A 14,790-nucleotide genomic window follows, 5' to 3' on the forward strand; every position below is an offset into this window, starting at 1 on the left:
GTTGATAATTCATCACTCTACCATCGTGGACATTCTGGCACATCAATATTAACACTATATGATTCACATGTATTTTTTTGTAAATTAATATTAAAATATGTTTAATTTTAAAAAGTTTGTGAAAGAGATGAACTGAACTATTCACATTACGTCACGTGGCAACTCCTGATAAAGGTGCTCGTTTGGCACAACAACTTAGCCACATATCATCAAGTCGACTTTTTAGATTTTGTAATTTTATTTTAATTTGTCATCTTTTTAATATTAAACTTTTAAGGATTATTTTTTAATTTCTCCTCTTTGATTTGATTCATATTCAACTAAAATAAAAAATGGTCCTTTTGGATTGATTTTGATTATTGAAGCCAATGTTATTAGTTTTATAAAATGTTTTTTTTATTATTATTAATGAAAACCATTTTATATTCATATTAATAAAATTATACTATGATATGTGATTTTCTGTTACCACTAAAAAAATCAAGAAACCGGAAATCTAGTACGAGTTGTAGAGCTAAGTTTTCCTCAACAATGGCGACCTCCTCTTTCGCTTCGTTGGCGACGGCGGCATCCACGCTGAAGGATTCTCCGGTCTCTGCCTCTCTCTCTACAGCGCATCCCCACAAAACCCTCCTTCTTCACCCCCTAAACCCCCTCCTCCCTTCACTTTCCACCAGGTACTCATTTCCCCCTTTCCTATTTACTTAGCTGCTTTGATTTCTCATCGTAGTTTTCTAATCTGATATCGCAGGTGCAGGATTCATAGAAACCTAGCAGGAAGATCGAGCTTCCCTAAGGCCATCTACAACCCGAACTTCTCCCGGACTTCCTATCAGGATAGCAGGAAGGGGATTTGGTCGATTAGGTGAGTTTCTCTGTCTCTTCTTATTCATATGCGTTTCTCTTTTGATATTGAAAAATGTGATGTTCTGTCGAGCTATAGGGAAGATTTGCTTGTGCCATCTTCTCCCTACTTCCCCGTGGAGGCTCAGGGCGGACAAGGCCCACCGCCAATGGTGCAGGAGCGGTTTCAGAGCGTTATTAGCCAGCTATTCCAGCATGTACGATTTGGGTTTGCTTGAGTGTGATTATATCTTGGTTTTTTAAGATGAAACTATTAAGTTTTTTCTTTCTTGTAGAGAATTATACGCTGTGGTGGTGCGGTCGATGATGACATGGCAAATATAATTGTAGCGCAGCTTCTTTATCTCGATGCAGTGGATCCTACGAAGGTATCTTTATGCGTTTGTTTCCCCTTCTGCTATTGGTTTTTTTTTCTATCTACATTTTATCAGAATTACTCTGTTTTATACTGAATTCTACAACAAGCTTTTGAATTTCAAGGCAGGCTTAATGGTGTCACAGTTATTGGGCACGTATTTATGATGCTTGATAAATGTTATCAGATTTTTACATTAGATCTTCATAATGCGTGAGATTTTGAATATTAACAAGATTTGTTATCTATTGTGCTTAATAGGACATTGTCATGTATGTGAACTCTCCTGGAGGATCAGTGACAGCTGGTAAGTTGTTTCTTCTTCCTCCTCTAGGAGGTTTGATCTATTCAATAACTATTGTTAATATGCAAATTCAAATATTTCATATTTCATATTAGGTATGGCTATTTTTGATACGATGAGGCATATTCGTCCTGATGTTTCCACTGTATGTGTTGGATTAGCAGCCAGGTATCAAATTTATGGTATTATGCCTTGTTTGGTAGATTCATACAGTGAACATTGAAGCGTTACATTAAGAAATTCAATGCTCATTTATGCACATTTGCATTTGCACATACCAAGTTTGGAACAAAATAAACTGAGGAAAGTAATTGGCTTTATCCTGCAGGAGAATTCAATATTTTATTCTGAGCTGAATTTTTTCCACTAAAAGGAAATATTTATTCTACAATTTTCAATGTTGTTTAAACCCAGTAGACCCTTTGGTGCATTTAGTATGGCACGTGCAAAATATTTTTTAATATTGGATGTTCCAAAAATGGTTATTGGAATCAACATCCATAGACTATAATGATAGTCTCGTACCGACCATCTGACAGTGTTGTCAACACTTCCTTCAAAGCATTTGTGATAAATCCTTACATCCTAGGCTATAATTTTAGTTACAAGTGTCACTATTATTTATATTCTTTTTCTTTTAATCTTCAATTCTTGATAAACTATTAATCTGTAACTATAATTGATTTAGCATGATCTGTTGCCAGAACCAGACCTTGAATGCATGATTGAGGAGGATGAGTATGACAATCCTTTCTCTCCAATTGTAGAGGCAATAGGGTGGTACAATACGTTCCAATAACCTTGTTATGGTAAGCTATGTTTCTTGAAACATCAATTGATTAACAAGGATAGGAGAGTAGTGTGGTCTTTGATTTGAGAGTATAAGGAAAATTATGGAGAGACCTTTGTAGGGTTTCTAGTTGGCCTCTTATAATAGGGAGACAGGGTTAGGCTGAACCATTACACCCCTTAACATAATAAGGAGAATCAAGATGATTAATCTTTGTGAGAGGGGGTGTAGGCTTAACTTCAAAGGGAGACAATCCTAAGTAATTGAAATTGGCAAATTGTCCTATGTTTATTTGGCTATAGAGAGAGACTTAAAATTGTACAAATTCCTTCATTAATCAATAAAATTTACTACATATAATAATTTAAACCGGGTAACTATGATAATTGATAAGAAATATTCTCTTCTTATTTATGAAATAAGCCTTATTATATTTATGATAATCCCATTTTCTAGATATTCTCTTTGATTTGTTAATATAAGGATCATGTTTAGCAGATGATCAACTAGTTCATCAGTGATACAATTTTGGCATCATATCATGACATTATCAAAGGTTTAGTGCAATGTTTTAAAAGTCGAAATCGGGAATTAAGTCATGTTTTTCTTTGTGAGAAGAGGCGTAAGCCTCTAGGCATAAACCTCAAAACAAAAAAATAAAAAAAAGCTCATAAAATTAAATTTAATCGATGCATTTACGCATGCCACAATCAAACCATTGAGAATTTGATAAAAATGAAAAATATGGTTTGAGGTTTTATCTTGAATTTTGATATTTGGTTGAGAATTTGAAAAATGTATGAGAGGGTGCTTGATTTGTAAATAGAAATGTTTTGGGTGCTCTGTATGTAATTGCCCCTTTCAATTCTACATACATTCCACTCAATTGTTATGTTTTTATATCCCTAACACTTGAACTTGTATAAATAGGGAAAAATAAAAACTAAATTATTTATTTGATTACTACTTGACGATGCTCGACGACAAACAAAGCAGGAAGCCTCGAAGCTCAAAAATGAAACTAGGGACACTTGTTGATGCTTAAAGTAGAGACAACGCTCGGGTCGACGCTCCAAGTAGGGACGACACTTGAAGCAGGGTTGACGCTCAATTGCAAAAGCTACGCTCAGGACAATGCCCAATGTTGAAACCAGAGATGCTCGTCGATGCTCGAAGCAGGTACGTTGGCGACGGTTGAAATAGAAATGCTTGTCGAGGGCTCTGGGGGATGCTCGAAGTTGATCTGTGCTCAGGACTACAGAACTTAAACATTGGATGTCAATCACAGGTAATTTAAATTACATATATCTGAGACATGCCACAAATGCTCGAGGCGAAATGCCTTCGGGCGTATGCCTCAAATAAAAAGGCTAAGCCTCACCCAAAGGATTGAGGCTTAAGCCTTGATTCTACTGTTCAACACCTCGAATTGAGTCACACCTTGAGCTGGATGCTTCGAGCGCTTTTTAAAAAGTGGGTTAGTGTTTATTGAGGCATTAGTGGCTCAATTTCTCTTTGAAAATTTATAGGTATGTTGATTTCTAGATCAAATTAATCAAATTAAAGATAAAGTAATTCCATAGGCAAGCACAAGTTGTCAATTAGAGACTCAATGTTCAAAATTGGGGGACAAAAAATATGGACTATTGGATCAAAATCTAGATTACATATTGATAAGAACAATCCTAGATTAGGATGAGTTTTTAATTTTTTTTTGGATAAAAGATTGTAAATTGAGTTTAAATTTCAAGATAAGATTCTAATATTGTGTGCATTGTTTAGGAATTGGCTTCCTTCTTTTGTGAAGTCAATCTATGATGTATAAGATCAATTTTTAAATTATTGTCTAATTTAATTTCAATGAATCTTATTTTATCGAAATTTTCTTCTCTCTTTTTCTAAAGCAAAAGCCATTTATTTATCCAACTACTAGCCTCCTAGCATCAAAATTAAGGAATCTAATTTTTTAATTGATTCATATATTTCTTCCAGAAAATACTGAAGCACGTTCTATCCTTCTTAGACTCTTACTTATGAACTAATGTCATAACGTTGAGAGAATATGTTTGGATTAAGTTGGTATCAAAGTACTCGTTATTAATGCATGATATATATAAAAAAAAGCAGGCGTCAAGGAATGAGAAAACGTCCTTTTTCCTAGACTCACACTGAAAGAAAAGAAATAAAATAAAACAAAAATAATCTTTGAAAATGGTTTATCTTTTAATTGAGCTGAACAAATGACTAGATTAATAAAACTAATATATCTTTTAATCCAACAGAACAAATGACTAGATTAATTGCACTAATATTGATAAAGTGGATGAAGATGTAGTCTGCTGCCACTATGTCAAAGCTTAATGATCTTCTTGCACTATTTTTGGCTTTCATGCCCACTAATAATTCGTAAAGCAAATGATGTTAATATATAAGATGATGATGAGAATGATAGAATGGATGCCAATACAATAAGTGAATGATAAAGTAGACCCTTTAAAGCAGAGTTTTCCACTTATGAAGGTATGATCAATATAGAGAAACATAACTTGTGACTATGGATTAACTAATTGAAAAATATACTTCACTTTATATGGGTACACTACATATGATGAGGTGTTGTTTGTTTAAATTAAACTAGGCCACAATGTTTGAGCTTGGTAGAATTTCCACTTGAATGGAAATTTTCATCAATAAATAGCTTTTGGGTGGGTGAAGCGACTAATACATCTAGAGTTCTACTGAATGGATTATGTTGAGGATCTGTGGATGAAAATGACACAATCTTGGACAATATCAATGATATTATGTGCAAGGTTACACCACATGGTTTAGGAGATAAATAATGATTTCAGTTAAATTTGGAGACATGTAGATCCAAACTGACAAAGGACTTTGCCCCTCACATCAGTCACATGGATCTTAGCAAGGCTAGTACTATGGTAATGACCATAGAGTTGAAATAGATGTAAAAAATGATAAGCCCCAAGAACCTATTAAAGTGGAAGAGAATTGTACCATCCAAAAGATGAGGAAAAAAGTGAAAGTATTTTCTTCGTAAAGGTTTATGACTATTGTCAACTTCTTGACCACTCTAAGGATAAATGTTGAAAATGGACCCTTAATTCTTTCTTGAGAAGTGAAAGAATGATGCAAAAAATGAGACTTGCTACTATAGTGGATAGCATCATGTTGAATACAGAGGACAAGGTGAATGTATTTGCATTTTTAATGGCAATGCCAAAGGATAGCAAGGTGGGATGGTTATTCAATCTTGAAATACAAAAGTAGCTATTGAACTTAAGGATATAGGTTGAGCAAGAGATAATTAATTCATCCTCAACATTGGCAACAATAATAACTTAATCTCTTCCAAATTAATATAGAGATTTGGTTTGGAGACTATCCCCCCATCTAAATCCTTGTACTCTTGGGCTAGATTTAGGAGTTCTAGCTAAAGATTGACCGTGAATGCCAAGTGAAGTTCAAAATCATCAAGGACTCAATTAATGAGATGTGTTGTGAGTTAGTTTCGTTTGACATCTTTTAAATTATTTTTGGTATTCTGTAGTTTCATGATTGATTTGCAATGTTATTTCATATTTCCTATAAGTGTCTGATAACTAAGGATGGGAGGAAGTAAATGTTGAAGGACTATGGAGTACCACCAACTAGGTAATTAAACTTAAGAAAATTTTTATCACTATCTGCCATGCTTATCATGGATGGAGTTTTATTTTGTTACTATTGAATAAGGTTAAAGATTTATAATTAAAATAACTATCAAAAACAGTACGTAGCACTCTTCTAGGAGGTGCAATGTTTGCCTCCAAATTAGCCATTGAGGATGATGTCCAACTGATTTCAAATGCAAAATTGCCAAATCTCTCAATGTAATCAAATTTGGTCATGTAGTATAAGGAGATTAGAAAGTGGGTTATAGAATTGCTGGATCATCCAACCTTGTATTTTATTTTGTGTATTACCAAAGGTGATTGCCCTGAAAAAGGATGACGCAGGTAGGTTGTGTTGACAATCACACCCTCAACAAATAGTGATAAAAATCATTAGAGTGTGGAAGATTTCTTTCAGGACAATTCATGGGCTAGATAAGTGGTTGATGATGACATACATACTTTAGAACTCCCCACTACATTCAAGAGATTGATGAACAAAGTTTTTCAGTCGTACTTATATGACTTTGTTAATGCCTTTGTAGATAACATTTTGATTTTCATCAAATTGTGGGATGCGCACATGGAGCATGTGAGAAAGTCAATCTATGATAGCAACGCCAACTTAATCTCAACCAAAATAGGCATGAATTTGCCAAACACTCCCACATATATTTCAGATTTGAGGTGGAAATTGAATGATCAAAATTAATTTTACAAAGTTGAAGGCAATTAAGGAGAGGCTTAGATTGTAAACTTCTTTAATGTATGCAGTTTCATGGGAGCCTGCCAATATGTTACAAATTATTCACCATTTTTTAATACTTCTTTAAATGATCTGATCAAAATCCAGCCCAAGTTCAAATGAATCTTAAAACAAGAAGTTCAAAAAGAAAACAAGTAGATGCGCTTGTTTTATGCTTGCCAAATTTACAGAGATTGCTTCAAGTGTACGCTAATGCAGAAAGTGGGATACATTACTTACCACTGTGAGATTTGTCAGAGAGTTCACAAGTACCATCCCATGAGTGACAAGGATTGAGCACTCATTGATCAACAAAATGTTGTCATGCTTATCATTAGGGGAGAAGATAGTGAGGTGTATGAATCATATATCACTTAAGTGTTTGCTTCCTTAGATTAAGTGATAAGCTAGCTTGGCTTTTGGAGTGGATGATATTTCTATAACAGTTGATGGTAGTGGTCAATTTTAAGAAAGGGGTTGCCAACAAAGTGGTAAACATGCTTTCTTAGTTATAAAAATTTTTTGTAAGTACCATTGTGTAGGCTGAATCTTCTCTGTAGAAAGACTTTCATAAGTAGTACAAGGAGAATCTCTTCTTTGAAAGGGTAATTGGAGAATTTGGAGAGGGTAACTGTTTTAAATTTTACTGCAAAAGATTGCCACCTCTACAACAAAGGTCAACCATACATACCATATTCAATTGACTAAGTTCAAGGATGTGGGTGCTGTGGTTGCACACACGTCAAAGTTGGCCAGACATTTTTCAGTGGAGAAGGTCCAATATGCTACAAAATGTGAGTAATTACATCAGAGGATGTAAATTTCACTACACCCACAAACTAGCAAATATATATAAGGGATTTTACATGTCACTGTTCATACCAAAATTTCTATGGAAAAGCATCTCCATAGATATTTTTTGGGAGGCTTGCAAACTAAAAAAGAGGGACAACAATTGTCTCATGGTTATGGACATATTTTAAAAAATTGTGGTTCTAATCCTATGTGGAAAAACAATCGTAGGAGAGGAGGTGACCTTTTTTTCTTTCAATATGTTTGGAATACTTTGGATTCCCTAGTTCCATGTCATTGGATCAAGAAATCATATTTTTGAGTTAGGTCTGAGAGGCCTTGGGAGCCATACTGGATGCAAGATTGATGGGAGGCAATGTTTTCAATGCATAAATTGGCAGCTAGTCGAAGGTAGTGAACATAAACATGGTACTTTTGTTGTGAGGGTATAACAACTAGCGTCCCAAAACTTGGGGTGTTAACCGATGATACCTTTCATGTTTAATAAAGTTATCTAGGCGGATAATGAATATCAATTTTCTAAACATGGCCATATAATAAATGCTAAGTTTTATGGCCATTGTTAAATAATGAATACCAAGTGTTTGGGGCATTACTGAATAATCAATACCAAGTTTGTTAAGAACTGTCGAATAATTAATGCCAAGCTTCATAGGCATTGTCGAATTATGCCATCGTGCTTTTTTTATAATGATTTTCAAATTTCACGAGCATTTGAATAATCACTGAATTTGAGCATCCAAAGAAAGTATGTAGATCCACCGCACAACAATTTTTTTTTTTTGGGCGTACACTTTGTGATATATTTTAGCTAAATGAGAATGGAAGTAAAGAGATTAGGGCACTATTGTATCATAAACAAAGACCTAAAATTATACTTTTTTTAATTAAAAAAAGTGTGTAAGCCAACATTATTGAATTAAAAATGAATAGTTATTTTTCCTCGTAATCAGGATTTTGCTGTCATTGAGAGCTAAAAAAGGGAATGCGACAATAGGAAACACCTAATGAGAGTTTTATATTTTTAATAGATTTTAAGTAGTATTATTTAATTAAAATAGCGTCTTAAATGCCCATTGAGGGTGATTTGTTGTTCGATGAGTTTAAAATTTAAATCATAAGCTCTCTTAACATAAATTATCTTAAACACATTTTTTAAGTATTTTGACCAACTTATTAGAGATAATTAATGTCTTAAGATTTCATTAATTCTTGTAGTTTACTACATTCACAAGATATTTCTTTTAGATTCTCAATATTTTGAGAAAAATTTACTCTAAGATTATGATGCTATATTCGTTGTTAGCAGGCAAACAAAGATCCCCCAAACATAGATTAATGCTAACAATTGGATCTTGATCGAAGTGCTGGAGAACCATATTTTAGCTTTGGATAGGAGAGAACCTAAGAGTAGTGTTGTGGAGAAATTTTTTCTTTTCTCCATACACAATGGGCCAAATATGGTGTTATAGAGATCTATTCGAAGCTCATGATGGGTGAGGGTGATAATACAGTCAGGACTTGTGTAATTGTGTGCAACTAAAATTTCCAAGCATAAAGTTCAAACTAAGGCATGAGGTGATTACCTGGGCTAAGTCCAACATGAACCTTCCAAGTGGATTTAGTAGATTTTTGGGATGATGAGGAAGCTACAACAAGATTCTCATGGGCTTATTTCCCTATGGGAAGGCTAACAAACCAAGCAACTTGAGCTTTGTTGGAAACACAGTTGTGAGCTTCATCCTAGACTCAACTATTGTAGATATGGTACTTTTGGTCAGATGAAGTTAATGGAAATGGAAGTATGGTCTGGGATGGCATGGCTAAGGAGTTCAAAGTAGATTGCTCTCTTCCGAGTTTGACAACTCACATCACTAGGGGGGATGGGCTAGGATTACTCTGAGAGGCTTCTCAAACACTCATGAACTCAATGCAAATACTCTTGTAGGGCTTTGATGGATGCTTAAGTGTATTGAGCTCTTTGGCCCCAGATGGACTAGGTTTTAGCTTGGTGTAAATAGAGAGCTCTCTAGGGGCTAACTTTGTTATTCATTAGCTATTATCAAGCTAAAAGCTCTTGCGTAGTTATGGTATTAGGAGAAAACAAAGGAAAAACACAAAAGGGTAAACAAACTCTTAGGATTCATAATGTTATTTGGTTTAGCTATCTGGACCATACCTAGTCAAGCTAAGCTTGATTTAGGTTCGTTTGACCAAGGAGGATAAGGGACTTGTCTAAGCTATGCTAGGATGGGTCTAATCCAAGCCAATATGTCTTTGGTCCAAGTTAATTTGAACTCATTTGGTTAATATGGGCTAACCTAGGCTTGAATTTGGTCTAGTGTGTTCATAAGCTACCTAGAGACATTAAGATAACAAGTGGTAGCTCAAGGTTCCAAAAATCTAGATTGGATCAATTGATTCAAAGGATTCAAATGGGCTAACTTGTTTTTCCCTTTTAATTGCTAGACCCAATTGGTATCCAAGCCTCTCTAGGTGTATTGAGATCACTAGGATGAAATTGTCTTAGCTAAAGAGTTAGATCAAACTGAGTCAAGATTATAGAGTGGATGTGTTCATGTTTGGCTCAAATGGACTAGCCATGGGCTAGATTTTATGTAATTGACTAAACCCAAGGTTAAAGGGGACTTGAGAGATGTTTAGATGTGGCTAGGGCACCTAAGAAATGGTTCCACATTAAGTTGACTTAGATCAATTCACTTAGCCCAATGGCTTACAAAGGGAGACATAATTCAACTATGGGTTTAAACTAGGTATTGTTAAGCCAACTAAATCTCAACTCAAGTAATTTTAGGGTTCAATGGAGTTTCTAAGCTTAAATGGAAATAAAGCCAAGGTCCAATTGATTTAGGTCATTTCAATTAGCTTAATGCTCAACAATTCAATTGTGCTAGATTGGGTCTAATGTTGGTCTAGTCTAAGCCAAATAGAAACCAAGCCAAAACCACAAGTTCTTTAATCTTCTTTAATCATGAAGTGCTTGTCAACTGAGTAAGATCATGGCTTAATAGGCCTAGGTCAAGTTTTTTCAACCTGAGGTTTATTCAACCTTATCTAACCTAGGATGAGTTTGACTAGATTCATGGACTAGCCATGGATACGAAGATTGATCTAAGTCCAATTGTGCCCACACATTGCTCATTTAAGCCAATTGTGATTGTCTAGGTCAAATCACACAAAGGTTGGGTTAGGATCTAATCCATTTTGTTTTAGACCTAAGCCACCAAACCTAGGACCTTTAAGAAGGGCAAACTTGATTCTAACATGTTAAGACTAGGTTAATTCTAGAGGTAGGCCTAGTTTATTGTAAAATTAGGTTGAGAATGACTAAGGGTCTGTTTGGGGCAGCTTATAGGTGTGAGCGACATTTGGAAAACGCCTCCGCGCCGTTTGGTTCGTGCGTTCGAGAAGAGTATGGTGAAACACAATTTTGAAATCCTTAATAGACGGGCTCGAGGGATCGACCCGCAACCCGAGTCTTGGATGTGCATTTGACTGGTTATTTCCTCCCGTGCCTTTTGGGTGTCTGTCTCCTCCCTCGCTTAATCTTCACGGCTTCGCAGCAGCAACACTTAACCCTAATTCGAATTCCAACTCTTGCGAGATGGCCAGAAACTAAACCATTACCGATCACGGAGGAAAAGCAAAGTTGTCTTCGTCCCGAGATTCTTGTCGTAGGAGTGAGCTTGGGCTTGGTTCGACCATCTCGACAAGGAGATCCCGTGGACGAGGCCATTGATCCACGTCTTTGGAAATTCTTGCCTCTAGGTTACTTCGCTTAACATTTTATATTTATGCAATTATTATCCTTTCAGTTTTGTTGATCTTTGGAGATTGATTACGAATGCTCTGGAAAAATGTGTTCAATACATCTTAATTAAGATGACATTTGTTTTTATTTTTTTTTGAAAGTTTGAATATCAATTGTAGACTTTGTAATTGAATTTTCAGTAGATAGTAACTCGTGTTAGTAGATACCTGAAGTTGATCTTATCCAGTTAATGGTTATCTGTTAGTTTGTTGTGGCAAATAAAATATAGAAATTGTGGATTGGATTGTTATGTTTGATAATTTCTGATGCAATAAGGAACCATTCTGATGTTTATTTAATTCCAATATGTGAACTCATGTGCCTTTAATTCTTGAAAAGTTAGGTCATGAATGAGGTGGTATTTTATTTTATTTTATTATTTTTAATTTCCTTGTTACCACGATTTTGTGTCTGAATTATCATAATATCCTCATGGAAATTGAACTTCTCTAATTTTAGGATTCTTGATACTCACTCTTAAGTGAAGTGTATATTTTTTTTATTATTATTATGAAGTGATTTTTTTAATTCTAAAGTATCAAATATATAGTCATGACAGTTCTGTTGTAAACAACACAACTGCACTGACAGAATTATTATTTATCCAGTAATAACTGCAAATCAGCTCTTTTCTAAACGCACAAACCAAACAGCTAATCAGTTTATCCAGATCAGAGACAGAATGACCATTTATTTAGAAATAGCTGCAAATCAGTTGTTTTTCAAACGCACAAACCAAACTGTCAGTCAGCTGATCTGGATCAGCCGCTGATCAGCAGCTTATCAGGATAAGCTGGATAAGTTGTAGCTGCCCCAAACAGACCCTAAGTCGGGTATGAGTTTGGTGTGAGCCATCCTAACTACCCAATGTTAGAAATTTTGTTTATTGATCCTTAAAAGGCAATGATTTTGCTGAGATCGAGGTCAATAAATGAATCATCTTCTCATCATATGTGGTTTGATCATGGAGCACACGTGTTAAAAGCTAAGAATCATCAATCAAATGTGTCAATCTAATGACTCTAATAGTCAACTCAATAATAAAAGTTTGGTAATATGAAGACCAATATATTGAGTCAATAGAAGCTATGTTTGTGTTGATTGCTCCAATGTGATGAACTAACATTAGGGAGATGAAACAAAAGGTTATAGCATAATCACAACTCTATTAGGATGCTTTTATTTATGATGTCGTCATAATAGCCTGTCCATAAAGGAACTGCAGGGGAAGAAAGGCAAAATGTCGGTTGAACAAGATTCAATAGTTGAAAAGTTGAAAAGCAACGTAGTCAAAAAAATTGAGGGACACTCGAACCCATGACTCGAAAGGCTGGGAACCTCAATATGAGAGGTGTTATTGTGGGAACTTCGCATGTATATTGAAGTTTCAACACTCATGATGTGTATAGGAGGAACATGTATGTCGGAGTTAACCTCTCTAGAAAAGTTTCATTTATAGGTGTGTCAAGAAATATCTAACAAGTATGTTGCACTTATGGTGAACAACACATATATGGGATTTGACATATGTCAATATTGACGCAGGTGCTTATGTTGATTTATACTTTACAATAGGTTGCCTATTAGAATAATGAAATAGGGCCAAGCTCAAATGCTAATTGAACGACAAGTGTTGAATGGTCAACAAGTTTCCACATCAATGATTAGTGAAAAGTTGAATCAACATTAAGGGAGCTTGAGACCATTTATATGTGTGTTTTATCAAGGAAGAGTATCTATTTTGGAATCTCTAATGCACATGGTGTGTTTAAGGAGAATGCCATGTGTTGGAGATGTGCCTCCTAGAAGGCCAATTTGCATGTGTCAAGAAACATCAAACTAGTGTGGCATGCTCGAAGTGAATAACACATTACGGAATCAACACACATTAGTCTTCATGTAGGTGCTCATACCAATTGCTATGTTATAGTTGGTTGCTTGTAGATGAGCAAAAGGGGAAAAAATAAAATGCAAAATTAAATTATCAATGATGTATTTAAACAAGTGACCATGCTGAAATCATCTAGGTAAAAATCAAATTAACCACCTAAGAATGCTTTTACCAATAGCTTTGTACTATTGAGTTGATTGTAAGAGCGAGTAAATGAGGACCATAATGTAGTCGGGCCACATGGAGAGATGCATGTATTAATATCATAGTAGAATTGAGCAAATAATGGTGAGGTGAAGCATAAGACAACCAAAGTGATGCTTATAAATCAACGAATTCTGTAGTTAGGTTGTGTGGATGTCTATAAATTATATGGTGGAATGCATAATGCAATGCGTTCATGGAGAAGCTATGATGTGAAATCAGTATTGATGTGTGTTGCCGATCAACGAGTTAATGATAGTGAAATCAGTATTTATGCATTCTAGAAGATTCACGGCGGTAGAGTAATAAATTATCGTCTTAGCGTTGCGCAAGAATTCAACATTGCGAAGAATTCAACACACACTCAAATGAAAGAAATCAACTAGTAGAGACACTAAAAGTTTTTACGTTGAAAACTCGTAAAAGGAAAAACCACGGGGTTTGACCAAGTTGAAGAGATCCACTATATTTGGAGATTACAAATACAATCCCTTGTCCATGTGGCGAGAAAATGTTACACAATCTTTGGAGCAACAAATTCGGAGCATGGATAAACTTTTTGTGAGAGGAGGGTGGTGGCCGATAATGATAGGCAGCAGTCGGCGACTAGTAGTCAACAGCGGTCGGCGACGAAGTGACGCTAGTTTTCAGCTCTTTTTTTAAGCTTTAATCTTCATTGGGTTTAAAACCCTGTCTTCAGACTTCAAGCTCCCTCTTTATGAGGAGTGAAGCTTTATTTATAAAGTCCCGATTGCAATTAATCAAGAAATATGAACCACTCTAATCGAACGGCTCGGAGATATTCTCTCAACTAGGCAACATTTGATGGATATTTAAGAGCCTTGTGATGTAGAAATTGAGTGATCTCAGATTTGTTGGATTCGTCTTGTCAAGATGCTCGCTTTGACTATGAGCTCACCAGATTCAACATCTATTTGACCTTCCAAATATGTCTGAAAGCTTTTAAGGGTTGTTTAACGACTTGATCTGAGCTTAATTTGACACAGATTGGACCAAGTTTGGTATCACTGGGTCCATCTCGTTGATCCGGTCAGTTTGACTATTAACATTGTTGAAATTGGAGTTCTGGATGACTCTGAATCGAAGTTTGAATATTTTGTGTTCAAAAGATAGCCTCGAGATTCATATCATGCCACAAGATTCGTGCTGGATTTTGAAAATTTATTAATCACGTATCGGTTGCTCCTCTATTTTCATGCGGGGTCAATTTTTTCATCTGAAAATATTAAAGTCAAGAGCATCTTCATTTCATTACATTTTTGTTGATTATATATATATATATATACATATATATATATAT

The 14,790-nt window shown here is 35.2% G+C and overlaps 1 protein-coding gene across 1 annotated transcript in view; it reads left to right on the forward strand.

The window, feature by feature from the left end:
- The first annotated feature begins 469 nt into the window (after nucleotides 1-469).
- LOC110032772 (ATP-dependent Clp protease proteolytic subunit 5, chloroplastic) overlaps nucleotides 470-14,790 on the forward strand; it is a 38,029-nt gene continuing 23,708 nt past the window's right edge. Inside the window, exons 1-6 of the mRNA XM_020736520.1 lie at nucleotides 470-677; nucleotides 752-865; nucleotides 944-1,061; nucleotides 1,140-1,232; nucleotides 1,481-1,526; nucleotides 1,619-1,691. Coding sequence (XP_020592179.1) covers nucleotides 532-677; nucleotides 752-865; nucleotides 944-1,061; nucleotides 1,140-1,232; nucleotides 1,481-1,526; nucleotides 1,619-1,691 — 590 coding nt within the window. The 5' untranslated portion in view covers nucleotides 470-531. The remainder of the gene's footprint in view (nucleotides 678-751; nucleotides 866-943; nucleotides 1,062-1,139; nucleotides 1,233-1,480; nucleotides 1,527-1,618; nucleotides 1,692-14,790) is intronic.

This window comes from Phalaenopsis equestris, unplaced genomic scaffold, assembly GCF_001263595.1.
Source record: "Phalaenopsis equestris unplaced genomic scaffold, ASM126359v1 Scaffold001023, whole genome shotgun sequence".
NCBI classification, from domain to species: Eukaryota; Viridiplantae; Streptophyta; class Magnoliopsida; order Asparagales; family Orchidaceae; genus Phalaenopsis; species Phalaenopsis equestris.